This window comes from Leptosomus discolor, chromosome 5 (assembly GCF_034619465.1).
Source record: "Leptosomus discolor isolate bLepDis1 chromosome 5, bLepDis1.hap2, whole genome shotgun sequence".
Taxonomy (NCBI): domain Eukaryota; kingdom Metazoa; phylum Chordata; class Aves; order Leptosomiformes; family Leptosomidae; genus Leptosomus; species Leptosomus discolor.
Genome location: NC_141395.1, coordinates 46,509,196 through 46,526,104, shown reverse-complemented (window position 1 = coordinate 46,526,104; position 16,909 = coordinate 46,509,196). Strand labels below are relative to the sequence as shown.

At 37.2% G+C, this 16,909-nt stretch overlaps 1 protein-coding gene across 1 annotated transcript in view; it reads left to right on the top strand.

The window, feature by feature from the left end:
• The first annotated feature begins 805 nt into the window (after nt 1-805).
• The window catches only part of NCOA2 (nuclear receptor coactivator 2), a 74,723-nt gene continuing 58,619 nt past the window's right edge, over nt 806-16,909 (top strand). Inside the window, exons 1-2 of the mRNA XM_086466062.1 lie at nt 806-888; nt 1,776-1,948. Coding sequence (XP_086322188.1) covers nt 806-888; nt 1,776-1,948 — 256 coding nt within the window. The remainder of the gene's footprint in view (nt 889-1,775; nt 1,949-16,909) is intronic.

Sequence of the window (16,909 nt, the reverse complement as noted above, 5' to 3'; positions counted from 1 at the left end):
CATCATCTCCCCATGCCCTTTGTAATAGTGATTTCTGCCTCCAGAATATTGATAGTTATTGAGGAGCAGATAATCTGGGGCAGGTGAGTTTCGTCTGCTCTTATGGTGCGTAGGAGAACAGGCGGCCAGGAGCGGGGCAGGATTTCCATGGGTTGTTTATTGCACAGATTATAATAAGCTTGTGTTGTTTTAACACGATAGCTTGACAAGTTATTTTCCTTGTGAGGTAGATTATATGTACAAAATATTTATCAGTTCCTCAGTGATCTCTAGTGTTGACAGATGTTCTGTTGCTACGATATTGTACATATACTTGTGCAAGCATTATCTTCTGGTTTTTAACTAAAGCTGCATGTGCTACCTTTTCACGTAGCTGGGATACATGTTTCATGTCAAGTGTTTCAGTTCTGTTGTGTTTTTCTTGTTGTGTGGCACTATGGCTTTTCGTCTGTCTTTCCTCATTCTATCTTGCAAAATTACCATGAAAATTCAGCAGCCCAGGTGCAAAACGTACTTACCTGTTCTTAAATAACTGGTAACAATCAAAGAGATGATAGCGCTTTGTTTTCCTGCAACAAATTTTCTTCTGAAGGCGTTTTGTGTAGCATTTTTTGGGATCATAATAAACACAGTGGTTTTATTGTTATCTTTCAAGCAAACTCTGTTTTGAATGATAGATTTGACAAGTAAAAACTGAGTTGAGCATGGAATAAGAAACTTAGAAAAATGAACAGAGAAATCATGACATTTCCACCATAACTCTTTCTTTCACTTTCTTCCTTCTAGTTGCTGATATGTGTTCAAGATGAGTGGGATGGGAGAAAATACCTCTGACCCATCCAGAGCAGAGTCAAGAAAGCGCAAGGATCCCGATCAGCTTGGACCCAGGTTAGGCCATTTATGTCTGAAGATGCTGAAAGAGAAAGACTTCAAAAAAATGTTACATGTGCACATATTTTTCAGTTAGAAAACGACAAACTTGGCATTCTCACAAAGAGAAGTCAGTACCAAACTACTCAGATGCAGTAATTCTGTGGTGTTGTGGGTTTGCGATGGAGGGCGGGGGTTACTGTCTTTTATTATTATTTATTTGTTTGTTTTGAATGCAGCATAGTGCCAAAATATGAAATACAGGAGCTATGTATAAATCCTTTTTTGGCTAATCATTGCAAGGAGTCTTGTGTCACTTACTCAGTCAATCTAAGATATTTTTTACCACTTCTCTTGTATGTCATAATCAGGGATTTGAAAAATATTTTTCACTTTTGTAGCAGCTGCATTACTAACACAAGTAAATTTTAAAGCATAACCACTCATTTGCCGTATTTTCTTACGACTGTCTGTTGTCATTTCACAAGGAGGCAGGGAGTATGGATTGTTTGGTTTAACTTTTTAAGCTGTTTTCTTTTCTTATACGCTGTCACTATATGATGCTCCTTGGATTCTCAGCGCCATGTGGAGGAATACTTGTAAATGTTCAAATCCCACCTCCCCAGTTAATTTTTCTGGTTTGAATTTCAAATCCCAAACCTCTTTTGAAACAAAAACATGACTGCTTGGAAGAAATAAGTAACATCTTATTTAATGCTCCTTTCCTTGTTCCAGAGGAAACCTTTCTGCTTGAGAAACTTGTAAGTTGTGTTTTTGTAGTGCGAGAGGGCAGTTCTCTCTGGTTTTGTTAAATTAATCTCAAACTATTTTAAATCGTCTTTGAGCTGGCCAGAAGGCAAGCAAACTGCTGTTAAATACGATGTTTTTATAAACTCCTCTTTCAGCCCTAAAAGAAGCACTGAGAAACGCAATCGTGAGCAAGAGAATAAATACATAGAAGAACTTGCAGAGCTGATTTTTGCAAATTTTAATGATATTGACAACTTTAACTTTAAACCTGACAAATGTGCAATCTTGAAAGAAACTGTAAAGCAGATTCGTCAGATAAAAGAACAAGGTAAGAGACTAATTAATTGGCTTTGAATATTTTCTGTGTTGATTATTACTTTATTTTTGGCGAACTCGATAGTCTCTTCGGCTTTTCTTTAGCATATTCCCAGGTTTTTCATTCATCAATATTGAAAAACGCTGTAATGTCATGTGAAGAGAGTGTGTTAAGTATCATATTCAGCTTTTAAAAATAAGCTTCACAGAAAATTCAGAAATTTCCGAGAGAGAGAGAAAATCGGTTGGTCTGATGTGTGAATCTAATGGAACTGAGATCAGTTGTGCTTTTACAAAGTTAAACTAGCAGATGGCTTTGGGGAAAAAAAAGACTACTTACATACTCCTACATGGATGATGAATCCATGCAAAGTAGGAATAATCCAGGAAAGTGGGGTATGAAAGTGTTCTGCATCCTCTCTTTTGCTTTCTTTTGTTGGTATGAATAGATATTGTGGACTAAGTTATCTGCGTCCCTTAAATGATGACATCATATCCTCAACTACAATAGATTTGAAACTATTCTAATCTCTAGATAGGGTCCTGTTATAAATGTAAACCAGAGAACGTGACAGTTTTCTTCCTGTTCTTTGTCTAGAAGATTAGTTTTGCATTTCTTTTCTTTTGATACTATTTAAAGAAAAAACCCAAATCTTTTAGAAACATTCAATTTTTGGAAGTGGGTTTTGTGGCACAGGTCTGTCTGAGCAGGTGTGAATAGCACTGCAAGTGTTTGGGGCAGATTCAGATTCTTAAAGTAGGTGTGCATCATTTTTCTTTTGATGTAGAGAATTGCAGCCTCTTTATAAACTGTGTTTAGAGTGATTCCTTTGGTTTTCAAACACTTTAACTAACATCTTTCACTTTTTCAGTATTCTGTGATTTCTGTGGGAAAATACTGCTTCCTTTTCCTTACTGTATGTGTGAAGTTATAAAAGTGGAGATTACGTGTTGCATAATTTAGATACAGATTTATTTCTGAAACAAGTAGATAAGTAGATCTGCAGTTTCAGACATCAGCCTATCCAAAGCTAAATGGAAAGTGGGAAGTGTCAAATTGTCAGCTGCCTCCAAAGTGGTTCTAATTGATTAATCTTCAGGAATGTTCCTATTTCTCAGCTTGTTCTCTTCTTATTGCTATTAGGTTGCCATAGTTTTCAAAGTGGATGTTCTAGTGAAATTGTTGTGCCCCTCTTAACCTGGCACAGTGTCCATCGTTGTTTTGCACCTTGCTGGCTTTAAAGACTTTTTTTTTTTCTTATTTTATTTTCTTCCTTCCTTTTTTTTTTACATTCATTTTTGGATTTTTGTTTTGCTGTCACCAATAGCACATTCTCCTTATCCTTACCTGAGCAGGGATAAGGACAAAAAACTTTTATTTTCCAATGAAGTGAGTGCACAGAGAAAAATCTCTTAGTCCGCTTGGTAATTCTCTCAGCAGCTCTAGAAAATCTGGCTCTAACTAACGGCAACTTTGGTAAATCCAGGGTTGTGTTGTTCAGGACCAATATAATAAAAATAGTTTTCATATTGTTACAGAACGTTCACACTCATCAGATCAGGTTACATGTAAATTACTGAAGTTGTCATTAGCCAGAGTTGTACCAAAGCTGAAAGTGCACTTAATTTTCTAAGCTTATAACGTTTTATTGCAAAAACAGCTGAAAAAAAACAATTCTAAAGGCAGACTAAAATGCTGTGAATACTGTTTACTTCAACAAGTAGAAGCAGCTTGCAGCCCTTGAGCAATAAAAATACTAATTCTCTCTATAATGTTGGTTTGTTGGACAAGGTTCTTCAGCTGAGAACAATTAGATTGTCTGATAACTGTTTGGGTCTTTGCATGAAACTCATAGCTGGTACAGACTAGACTTTAAGCCTCTCTAAGGGGCATTGCAAAACACTGAGGCCTTCACGGTGGTCGTTAATAGCATTCATTAACAAATGAGTCTCGCATACAGTAAACATTCAAACTGCAGGAACAGTACAGTACGTCTATACTGCTGTTGACTGCCACACAAAACCTGACCGAAGCAAGGCAAACAGATTGAAGACCTAATAAGGCTGTTACATGCTGTCTCATGTTTTTAGGTAGTTTTATCAGCCCACACTAGGAATCCTGCACTTACGTATATTCACCGTTTAAATGCATTTTTAGGTTGTTCCAAATCTTTCTGATTGCTTTTCCACTGCCAAGACCTGTTAGAAGACCTTTACAATGGTGAAAAACCTACATTATCTTAAAATATCCATTTCTAAAACAAAGTCATTAAATTAATTCTATACTTGCATAAAGTGCCATGAGACTCAGGTTAAAAGTCATGTTTTCTTACAGTGAAGGTGTTTTGTTGATTTTTAGTGCTACACTGAATACCTGTAGCAGAAAACTAAATGAACATCCTGAAATTCCTGAGTGGTTCTACACTAACACGGACAAATAAACATGGCTCAGTTTTTTCACAGTAGGTCTGCTCTGCATTTCTTCAAAGACAGATAAGATTAAATTAGTGAAAACTTATTTTACAGGCTTGTCATTTAGAAATTTTAGTCAAGAGGTTGGAGTTTTGAAATAAATACTAAAACTTCTTCACAAATTTTGTTCTTCATCTATAAATAAGATTGCACATCAAGGTCTAATTACTTGCAAAAGCATGATCAGGTATAAACACCTTGTAAAGCCACTGAAAGCAACAAGTCTTATAGCTGCTGCTGAGATTTGTCGAGGGGACTTTATTCTAGGTTCTAGGAATGGAAACAAGGAAGGAATATATGTAAAATACAAATTGATACTCATTTCCTGTGTCAAGCGTGCTAGGCTGGTAGCTGAAAAAAAGTAATGGATTTTTTTCCTGTAGCAATACTGTATAATTGAGTATAATGTTATCTGATCTATTTTATATGCAAATACATATTTGCAATACTGTGTCTGTTATCTTTATATCATATTCTCACAGTATATGCTTAAAAGATTCTTTAGCTGCGGTATGTTAGAGATTTGGTTTGTTACAATTTGAAAGCAAGTTATAAATACGTGTGTATAACTGAATTCATTAGAAGAATTAAAGATATTTGGAAGGTGTAACCATTGCATGTAGTTTTAATCTGGGTTTTGAAATGTTTTAGTACTTGGGAAAATGAAGACAAGGTTCTTTACAAAAGCTTCATTTTCTACTGAGGACTTCTACCATATTATCTTACAGTGATTGGATAGACATTTGTGGGTGTCCAGAGGAGATGAAAAATTGTGATTTTTAGCAAGAAGATGAAACAGAAGTTGTATTCATATAAGTCTTAAGTGGATATTTCTACTGGGGATTTGAGACTTGTGTTTCAAGTACTTGGGGGGAAAAAATCATTTATAGCATAAGTGATACGAAATAGTGGCTTTATGGTTGTGTTACATGATCATGGAAGTGTAAGCTCTCCTGTTATTTGTAGTCTATGTTAAGATACTTTGAAAGAGTACTAGTCATATAGGTTGCAGATGTGTTCATAATGTACACAGATGTGTGCAAGCACAGTAAGTTATGATTTGCACGTTCTTAATTAAAAAAACTTGGTTTAGGCGAGCGTAGAGACCTCTAGGGATAAATGTTCCTTTTTATGCCAGACAGCCAAGAATCAATAAAGACACTTGATTATACTTAAGAAATATATTTAGTAAAATAATGTCTGATTAATTTTAGGATCCTATGATATTTTTAAGAAATTACTTCAGCACTTAAGACAGTTTCACTTCAGTTGTCTAGTACTGCTGAAAATGTTTTCTCATATATGAAGACAACAAAATTCTGACAGCAAATAAAAGGAGTCTGGATTCTCTTCTTCCTTAGTTTACAGTCACATCAGTCTTATTTGGTTTCATACCTACAGTAGTCCTTTTCCTTGAATCTCATCTGCCTGACTCCTTTCATTATGTTAGTGTTTTTCTTTCTCGTTATTTTTTTGGTTGTTCTGTCCTGCTTTAGCTGATTTTTTTTATTTTTATTTTTTTTTACTACTTGATATTAAGCAGGCTATAAAAATTAACCCTTTGCCCTTAATTTAAAGCTCTTTTTAGCCGTCATGCTAACCTCAGTTTCAGCAGGTAAATAGCTAACACTTTAAATCAGAGACTATTTGTTACATTTCGCTGCTTGAACATCTCCTGGTTCAGGCTTTGAAGCCTCCTTTTCTTCATGATCTACGTGTGCTTTTACCCTTTTCTGTGCATATCAGCAGTGCAGTATGTACAGAGGATACTAAACATCACCTTAAGCTTCTTCAGCAGTTTCTCTAGCTAAGCAGTCTCCTCTGACCCCTTTAGTAGCAGTGCTGAAGAATGTGTCCTGACATCAAGTACAAGACGTGTTTGTTTTATTTTTTTCTCAACTCCCCTGAGTACTCCAGCTCTCCACCTCTTATTTTTTTCCTTCTGCTCTCCATCCCTTTCTGTTTTCTGTAGCCTTTTTTTAGGATGACGTCCACCTCTCTTACTCAGGTTCACGTACAGTATATACATATATACAGCATATAACCCACTGTGCCACGGTATCCCCAAATGGGATTTTATGTCTCAGTTCCATTTTCCTACAGTGTCCAGCTTTCACATGTCACCATTATCTGAAGAGGTTTTGTGTTCTGTAGATCAGCTTTTCAGTAGTACAGGGAAGGGCTTTCAGGGTTGTGATTATCAGTCTAGCCATTAATGTAGGCTTTTGAGTTATCAGTTCTTGTGTTCAGAATAGCCTTACAAGACAGACCTTGGATAGAAGGAATCACCATGTGAAAGCCAAACAATGTTGGAAGAAGTAGTATTTGGTGAAGAGACACATGCAAGAGCTATGGAACCTGCATGAATTTAAAAAGAAGGCTTCTTCTTAATATTATAGATATATATAATATTATATATAATATATAGATATCTTCTTTTTCTGGTTTCACATTTGATAGCAAAGCCAGTTTTTGCTTCCCTGTAGCAGTACTAGTGTGTAATCACAGGCTCCCTCCAGCAGATAGTCTAAGGTTGCCTCCAGTGCCAGTACACAAGTGAAATTGCTTGATAAAGGAAAACAGCATGGTCTTTAAGCTGTAACGAGGTGTTACTTTGGCTGCTGCTACTTTGAATTTATCAGATCTGAACTGAGATTCATATTTCACAAGGAATTTAAGCAACGGCCTAACTTTAAGCAGATGAGTAATCCCTGTTAAGTCAGTGGAACTACTTAAACATTTAAAGTTATGTGCATAAATATCTTACCAAATCAGGATATTAAGGCAAGAGAGTGTATCCAGACTTGGGTTTCATTTGTTATTTTGCAAATATTTTAGTTGGTCAATTTTACTGTAATTACCTTTTTTTTAAGTTAATCATATTTGAGATGGCAGGAGATTTAGAATTGAAGCCAATTTTTGAAATTTTTTTTAAGTTCTACACGGCTATTATTATTTATATGTGCTGTACTTTCAGCCTAATAGGATTTTAAGAGTGAATCAAGTGCCAGAGGAATTTGTGCCTGAAGTCAAGAAATTTACGCAGAACATTTACAAAAAAATCTGTTACTGAATTTCTTTTGCTGTCTCCTCTACCTACAGCTGAGTGTTGCACTGAAAATGCCTTTGATCTTCCTCTATACATTGTAAAGCTTTTTGGCTAAATATCCAGTTATGTTGACTTTACTACGTGCATGCCTTCAGAGAACTACTGATTCACTGGAGAATTTAAACTGATTTTATATAATGCAGACTATCATCTGCTTTTCTGGTTCTCATGGCAAGTAGTCATTAGCCAGCAGACCCATTAAGTGGGAAATTTCCTGGGGTTTGCTTATTTTACTGGAGCTGCGTATCATGCAGAATAGTTGGCTTAGGCCTTATCTACCCAGAAGTTACGGCATTTTAGCTGTGCTAATAGTTTTCTGTGGAAGCAGTGTTATAATTTAATTAATATGATTTATGAGAGGAGTAGCTCAAGATGCCTTTATGACATCGCTGTGTCCACACTGGCCTCAAACTATTGAGAGAGCTGGGTGGGGTTGTTCAGCCTAGAGAGGAGAAGGCTCTGGGGAGACCTTATTGCGGCCTTTCAGTATATAAAAGGGGCTTATAAGAAAGACGGAGAGGGACTTTTTACTGAGGCCTGTAGTGACTGGACAAGGGGCAATGGTTTTAATCTGAAAGATGGTAGATTTAGATGAGATATTAGGAAGAAGTTCTTTACTGTGAGGGTGGCAAGACACTTGCACAGGTTGCCCAGAGCAGCTGTGGCTGCCCCCTCCCTGGCAGTGTTCAAGGCCAGGTTGGATGGGGCTTGGAGCAGCCTGGTCTAGTGGAAGGTGTCCCTGCCCATGGCAGGGAGGTTGGACTAAATGATCTTTAAAGCTCCGTTCCAACCCAAACCGGTCTGTGGTTATCTTGTTTCAAGAAAACAGACAAAAATAATCATCAAACTGGTAATCAAAATTGTGAAATCAGTGTAAAATCTGTGCACTGAATTTAGTGGTTTGTTGTAGTTTTTTGCTTCCTAATCGTGGTTAGAGTCCTTGTTGCTGTTTTAGAATAAATATAGCCTTGTTCCCCAGAGTTAATGAGACTGTTTACTCATCATCTGATTAAGAGATTTAGGTCAATTATTATTTATTTTGACTGAAAGCAATAATAGAGTAGTTGTAAAGATGTTGATGTGCAGGCTGCAGATTAACCTGCAGGAAATGAGGCAGCTGTTGAAAGCCAAGGTTCCACCATCCCAGCCCTCCTCCTGGCCATGAGTTTCCATGCCTTCCCTTAACTCTGACAGTAGCATTTCTGTGGTTGTGTGGTGAGCCTGAGCAGTATCTTTTATTTGACCGGGATGAGAGGATCTATGTCCCCACTGGTCCGTGGTGGGGCCCCCTCCAACACAAGTGCAAGCATGCCAGCAATGACTGAGCCATGGGCTGACACCCACAGCTGTCTTGGCGCTGTTGGGCATTGCAGGGTGTCAGGCATTGACTTGTGACTTAACAAGACATGTCTCTTGTCTTTGGGCTTCAGCTTTGTCAGTGATGGATGACTTCAGTTCTAGAGATAATTTGCTTGAAGTTTTAGACCAGAAATCTAAGATTTGACTCCAAGTTGTGTCTCAAAGTTGAAGAGAAACTAAAACGTTCGCTCATAATTGTTAAGGTAGTGCTCTTTTTCAGGTAGAAATAGTAATTATTGACAGATGTTGTGGGAAGACTTGCTTGTTTGGTTTGCATCCTACTTGTATTTTGCTTTTCTTTCATTTTTATTTTGTTTTCTTTCATAACTTCTAAATGACAAAAAGAGAAAATAATTCAAACTAGTGGAGCATGGTTGTTTATTTTATGTTCTGTAGCTGCAAAGATAATTGCAGTCTAAGAGGTCTTTAATACCAGTGTTTGGGAGTGCTATGAAGGATTGAGCTTCTTCCCCAATATTTAACATGCTTTGGGGGATAGGTCTCAAGTGTTCCCTCTCTGTTCTTTGCAGGAATGTTTTCATTAAAGTTTTGGTTTTGTTACTTTAATGATCATAGAATGTTCTGTGTGCTTCTGGGAGTGTAGTAAAAATATCTTGTATAAGAAGGATGGAGACATCTTGTCCTGAAATTTAAGATTTTGGAGGCTACCTCCTTGCAGATAGTGTATTGTTCTCAGCCTGCATTTAAACTGTCGCTGAGCACTTTAAACTTCAAAAACTTTACAGTTTTTCTTTTGCAGTTTATCATGTAATCTTTTATGAAAAGTAAGCATAAATGCATTTAGCATTTTAAATTCGGGAAGAAAGTAAAATACAGAAGTATAGGCTGACATCCAGCCCCCCGCAATATGAACTAAGCTCTTGAGTCTAGTGTTTCTCACCAGCTGGTCTGATCAGTAAGAAATACTGAATTCATGTGCTGAAGAAGAATTGGGAGCTGCTGAGTTGAGTCTTAATATTTGTGTTTGTAGTCTCTTATTGCTGGATGGTGTGCAGTGTAAAAGGTGCTGACTAGTAAAACACTAGGGCTTGCTGTGTGCTTTAGATTAGTGAGTGCAACGTACTAATCTCAGCAGCATGTAAAGCAAGTAAATGAAGAAGGAGACTTCGTGTTACCTTGACTGTCTATGTGGAGCTTATTTTATGGAATAGCAAATTAATTTACTGACAATAGTGGTGATACTTCAGTCAAAATAAGATAATCTGTTATAAGGAACCTAGCTTTTGTTACATAGCTTTTATCTTTTCTTTTTAAAGACTGCAGCCTGAAAAGTGATAATATAATATTTACTCATAATAGGGTGCAATGCCTTTCATACCATGTTTGAATCCTACAAACCTGTGGATTCACAGCACATTAAAGAGGTATTGATCAAAGGCTCCTCTGTGTTCAAACTAGAACTAAGATAATTGCATCTGTTCTAAGTCATGCATTTTGTTATTTCTGTAGAAGATTCTGTGTATGGACAGTTAGTTAGGAATAGAGGTCCTTGAATGTCTGAGGATATGAAAAACAATTACTACTTCAGTTTTCAGTTTCTTTTATGAAAACCTACAGTGTGCAACTGGGGAAGAAAACAGACTGAAGTTTGAAGGATGACGTGGCAAATGATCAGTTACTTATTCTGTCATGTTCACTATTGAGCTCCTAGTGAATGTTCTCAGACAGATGGTTAGAGCGAAGACATACATGCCTTCTGTTTCCTTTCATCGTTAAAGTGTTGGCACATCTATATGTATTTTACAAGACAATGGGTACTCTAATGTGTGCACTACACACTGAAACACACACATACTCCTCCTCTTCCCTCTGAAAGCAAACGAGTCTCCTTTAGCTCACACAAGATCAGAGCAAATGTCAGAAGATGGAGGCAGAAGAGTACATAAATTTAAGTTTTGCTAAAGTAGAAAACTTTCAAAGTAGATACTCATAACTGGAGATGCTCCAGATACTGCCACGTTGCCTGAAATAGTATCCACGTGCCCCTTTGGAAGAAGCAGCAGTGTGGTACCTCTGTTCACTGGGGCTCTGTTCATATCGAAGCAGAAAGGCATGTCATCACAAACAGTGCTTTTCTCACTGACGCAAAGCAAACTCAAGCCACGCAATGTGCCTGCCACACAGGACTCTGTAACACACCAAAGGCAGGATACAGCCTAACAGCTGGAATTTGCAGCCAAAGCCAACTCAAATATAAGGTGCGGATTCTTAGTGGAAAGTTAATTGAAAATGGAAGCAACTTAATGAAGTAATTGGTAGGTTCTGTTAGCCCTCCCGAGCAGATTTGAATGTCCTTCAGAATATATGTTGTAATTCAGTGGAGGTTCTTGGCACGATGCAGAAGTCGGTGAAACATTTTGGGATGCATTACAGAGATCTAGCTAGACAGTTAGAGTGGTCCCTTGTCGTTTAAGATGTGTGAACATGAAGAACACTAGCCTTTTACTGGTACTTTTCCTTCTAAGGCACAATTTCCTAGAAAGACTTGGAACAACCTGCAGTTCCCATGATCGCTCTGATCTTCCAAAACCAGGTTATTCTATGTCAAATTAGGTCTGGGCCTATGCGCAACATTGAAGAGGAAGTGTGCTTAAATACAACAATTGATTCACTTGGAAATGAAAAAATAGAAGAGGAAGAGATGTCAAGGTTTTAATTTCTAAATATAGATCAGAAAAACTCAGAGGGACCCTCATTTAGATTTTTCTTAGTTTGTTTTGGTGTTGGGAGGGAAAATATCGAGGTATTTTGTGCCAATAACATAAAATTCTTCTGTCTTCCTTCTTTTGTACAAAACCTTTCACCTCCTTAGCTTGGAGGAAATATTTGAACATTTGACGTTGTTTTTCTATCTTCAGTTATTTCTTAGCATCCCTCTTGACTTTTCTGAATGCATTTCTCTCTGTCACTAGCTGTCAAAAGTGAAGTTTTACATAGAATGGATTTTCTTTGTATTTCCCTATTTCTCCCTTTTCTCTTGAAGGGCTTTATTTTTCAGCCTTTGCTGTTTTCTTTTCCCTCCTTTTTAATAATTGTCCTGCATTTTGTTTTTTGCTTTTTCCCCAGTTATGCTCTCTCTTGCCTTCAGTGAGGCTTTATCCATAATTTTGGGACCAGCATCACCATATCTGCGACAGTTTTATTTCATTCATTGTTGTCTTTCTGATACTTTTTTTTTTTCTCTTAGTGCTGCAGTAAGATATGGAATAGTTTTAAGGGATGTGACAAACTTGCTAATGAATCATTGAGTGTTACACTGGTCGATATCAAGGATTATTGTGATTACTATTAACTTTGAAAGTTGAGTCGCCATCTGTCTAGCTGCTAGAGATGCTGATTTTAACTGGACATTATAATATAGCTCGTCGGGCCATTGTACTTAATGTTCAAAATATAAATAGGTGTTTGCAGTTGGCAATCTAAAATGTAAAGATGCCCAGTAAGCTTTTTTTTCCCCTTGCTTTTTTGTATCAGTGATACAGGCAGAGAAGCCAGTCCATAAAACCTTTATCAAATATAAGTGAGGGAGGATATTGGCTTTCTCAGTGTCGTTGTGACTTAGAGTGCAAGAATACTCTCCCTTTCCCTGAGCTCTGTGATGGTCATAGGCATTGTCATTTGTTCTTTCTTTGAAGCTTAGACAATGGGCATATATCCTTTATCTCAACAGCTTAAGCCTTTCCAAAGGTGGGGGTTTGGTTTCTTTTGTTAGGTTTTTTGATTGCCTTTTTTAATAAGGACTTCAGCCCAGATCTACAAATGGCATTGAATTTAGATACTTGGCTGAAAACACAGTATCCTTAAATGTTTAGGCTGAGGTGGACCCATAATCCTGTGGAAATAACAGCTGTTATTTCAAAGATCTCAGCTGTTGATGCTCTAATGGGTGGAGTGAGGAGCAAGCACGCATGTTCCTTTTTGCAAGCGAATAAGTACATTGCAGACTGGAGGAAGAGGTTCTGGATGATCACTTCTCATGTGATGCACTGGCTTGGCTGTGACCCACATTACCAGCCTCTGTGCCAAGGAGGGACATGACCTTAATTTTCAACATTTCCTGGTTAAAGCCACATATGTTCAGCATACTCAATGCGCAGATTGCCAAACGGGGCCACCTCCCTCCCAGCCTGCGCCACATCAGGAGCTTGGGACTGGGGAAGAGCAGCGAGGCTACAGAGCTAGCTGCGGCAGCACCCGCTGCCACGACATGGAGCATCCTTTCCAATGAGCTGCTAGTCGCATGTGGTTAAGGGAATTGTTTTTAAGGCAGGTCAGAGTTTCTTCTCAGAGGAGAACTGGTAAAGTTCACTGAGAAAATAGAGAAAGCAATGCTCTTTGTATTTAATTATTTTTCTGTTTATGGATTATACTGACTTATTTAAGACTAGGTGCTGATCCCTACTTCATGACTCTGAAATAGAGAACAAGAAAGGATAAAGCCTGATTAATTAAGCTGTAAGCGTGGTTCAGTCTATTGAAGGGAACCCATTTGTACCTATGAGTTCTATTAGCAGGCATTTTAAAATGTGACAGAACAAATTAATGTAATTGAGATTAAAAGTGACTTTGGATGTAAATCTTATCAACAAGATAAGCGAAACTTTTCTAGGGTAATGAAAAAAGATCTTTTAATTTTAGAGAATATATTAAGTGATGCATGTTAATAATCATTACCATCCTTCTAACAGTCATGCTGTATTCATAATGTACCTGAAGTAATGTAGCCACTGTTGAAATATATGAAATGAATCTTAAAAACAGTTCCGTAAAGGATTTGGATTAAAAAATTCCTTTAACTAACATGCACAAGTAAACAGGTTCTTTTGGGAAGCTTTTGTTTTTCCTTCTGCTTGCCTTGCAGTAATGGGAACATTTCTGTTTCTAAATTGATTTAAATGTTTGGCTGAGGCCTGTGATTGTGGTTAGACAAGCAAGAAGAGGGGCCCCAGCTTCTATTTCTGAACACTGGACTATTATAGGAAGAAAACTTTACTTGTCCTTAATGATTTAGAGCTTTTTTTGTAAAAGATTTATCTACTATAATCTGGAGTATTAGAAGCAGTAGGAGCCCTGTTAGCCATGTTAGCATGGACACATTGAATTAAACCTGTTTCTGTTCTTCCTTAGCTGTCTTCAATTATCTGTGCTCCATTTTGGCCTGTGCTTTCTTATGGAAACTTTTTTCTTTCATGGGCTCCTAGGGAGCCCGTGATCCATCATATTTCTTTTTGGTGCACCATATTAGGTCTCTTGAAAACTTTTGCAGTTGTTGATGGCAGTTTATAAAAGCAAAACAATTTTGCCTGTTGTTGTGAATGATCTCGTGTGTCACAAAGATTTATCATCAGCATCCTAAAATAAAGGTGAAATTTTGTAATCAGGGCAATGTGGCATTCGAAGAAAGGGACTCATCTGTTTCCTTTTAACAGTTGGTTGAGTACCTAAGAGTAAGGCTTCAAGAAATGAAGTTTAGATTAATTTTCCTTTCCAGTGTGTTATTTTGGCCTAAATTTTGGAAATCTATAAGTTTAATTAGCTTGGCAATTGCATCAGCAGATTCTAGTCTAGAGAGTGTTAACCCTTGTATCATTATTTTCAGAATCTTGCCTGTGTTTTTACGTGTCAGAACCAACTGGAGAGCCATTAACTTTTATGAAAGCAATATATTATTTCTGAGACAGGGATGGAGCTCTGTTTTGAATGAAATTAGCAGATCCTGCCATATTTCTTGTCTTTGAAAGCATCAGCTCAGCCAAAATGTTAAAGAACATCGGGCTCCCACCATTTAGATGTTCATGCTAATACTGTTTTTAGAGATGAATTATCAAAACAAGATGAGATTACTCATTAAGTAAACATCTAACACTTACAAAATTGTAAATGCCAAAAAAATACAGTAAAATTTCTCTCCCGATTCAGTACATACCAAAGAAAATAATTACTTGGTTAAACTGAATGATGCCAAATATTTGTATCTAATATTTCAGTGCAGAGGTCAGTTGGCTTGGCTCTTTCTTTTGAAATTCAGCCACATTAATGTACCAGATTTTAAGTCAATGCTGATGGATGCATGGCATCTGTTAACATGTACAGTTGAGTAGTTTATGTGAGCGTTTTGAAGTCATCTAAATACCAACAGAGGCAACACTGTTTCCTGGATATGTAAGTGTTCGTATATACAGCTACAGATACATATATTTGAATCTGCTGTCTGATTCTGGAATAGAATAATACCTGACTGATGAAATTGAGAGTATTTTGGGGTAAGGCACTGATAGCCAATGTACTTCATCTACCACGTGTACTCCTTTGTTGTCTAAGTACTATACTTTAGGCACTTATAAATTGTTCTAAATTACACAACTAATCAGAGATTTGAGACTATATTGATTACTACACATCCCTAGGAGGTGTAAACACACACAAAAAAAACCCCACCAAACCCTCAGCATTTAAAAACACAGTTTAAACCAATGAAAATTATAAATTCTGAGCACCATCCTGGATTTTGGCCTTTTGATAAGGAAGTCTCCTGGGCATGGTTAATCTCCTTTGATGGTTAATTTATGCTCTTTCTCTAGCCAGTCGGTATACACTGGAAAGATAGTGTTAGTGGTCTTTTTAGAGAAAAGAGAAAGAATATAGCTTAAGAACATAGGAATATGTACACACACATTCGATTTGTCAGACTGTGAGTTAAGCACACCCTTTCATTTTATATAAAAGCGTATGTTGAACATACTCAAATATTTTAATAAGCTAAAGATTCCACAAGAGTAAAACTACAGTTATATTATTTTCCTTTTTTTTTTTTTTTTTGAAAACTTAGTGGAAAAAGCCCATGTTGCAGCATGTCCAGGGGTTCAGTAGGTGGTGGTTGTGATGGAAGCTTAATTCCACATACAAGAGATGAAAAACAAGTTTCCATTTACAATGTGGTAGTTTGACATATCCTCACAGTTTAAAATGAGGCACAAGGTGAGAAATAGTTTCTGGATCCAGGGTTGCTATTAGTCTTAGTTTAGATTTCACTTAAATGGTAGGATGACAGTTGTCTTTCTGTGTCTTTACTGATAAATAAAAATACTAGAAATAATCTCAGCAGGGAAATTATTTTACTTGCTGTGTTGTTTTGTATTTTTATTGCGTGCTGGGGGTGGATCAAACCTTGAGGATCTGGGGTCCTGGATAAGTCACTTCAGTCTTCACTTAAGCAGAAGCAAGAGGGTTGTGATTCTGGATTTTACTTCAGTGTCCAGTCCTTAACTTACCAGAAACTAGTGACCTTCTGAGGTAGTGTCAGGTGTGAATAATCTCTGCCACTGCATTAAGTAGATAAATCTGGGGATAGTAGGTATATGTTTCTGCAGACAATTTTATTTCTGTAAATAGTGTTTTCACTTTTAGTTGCTGTTTTTAAATCCAAGAGTTAGCCATCTTCATAGAAGCTATTTAAGTGTATTTGTAGAGGGTGAGACTCAGCCTCAGTGCTCTGAATGGAGCCATGTGCTGGGACCGTGGCACTGTGATACCCCAGCTTGTGGGGCTTGGAGCCAGCTGGCTTCTGGGACGAGGGGAGGAAGGAGGAGGCACTTCCACCACTGCCACCTGTCGTCTTCCTCACTTCCAAGAAGTAGACCATTGCGTTTTGTGATAATGAGAGAAAAAAGGGATCGTAGATGTGACAACAGAAAATATAGGAAAAATGAGAACAAGGAAGAGGAGAAACCAAGGAAAAGATAGGAAAATGCATGTTAAAGTATTTAGCAAAAAAAATACGTATGGAGATACTGGGCTGCTTTCTGTCCAGCGGTTAAATATTATTCTTAGTGAGTTGAATTTCATGGGTTTTGTCCTTGTTCCAGTTTAACTGAGCTGGGGGCAATTATTTCTCAGGCAGTATTTATTGCAGAAGTTGTATTGGGTGACAAAAATGCTAATTTGTACAGAAAAAGGATGATAGAGAAATGTCAAAATTATTAAGAGAAATGCAGCTAGTATTAATTTTATGTA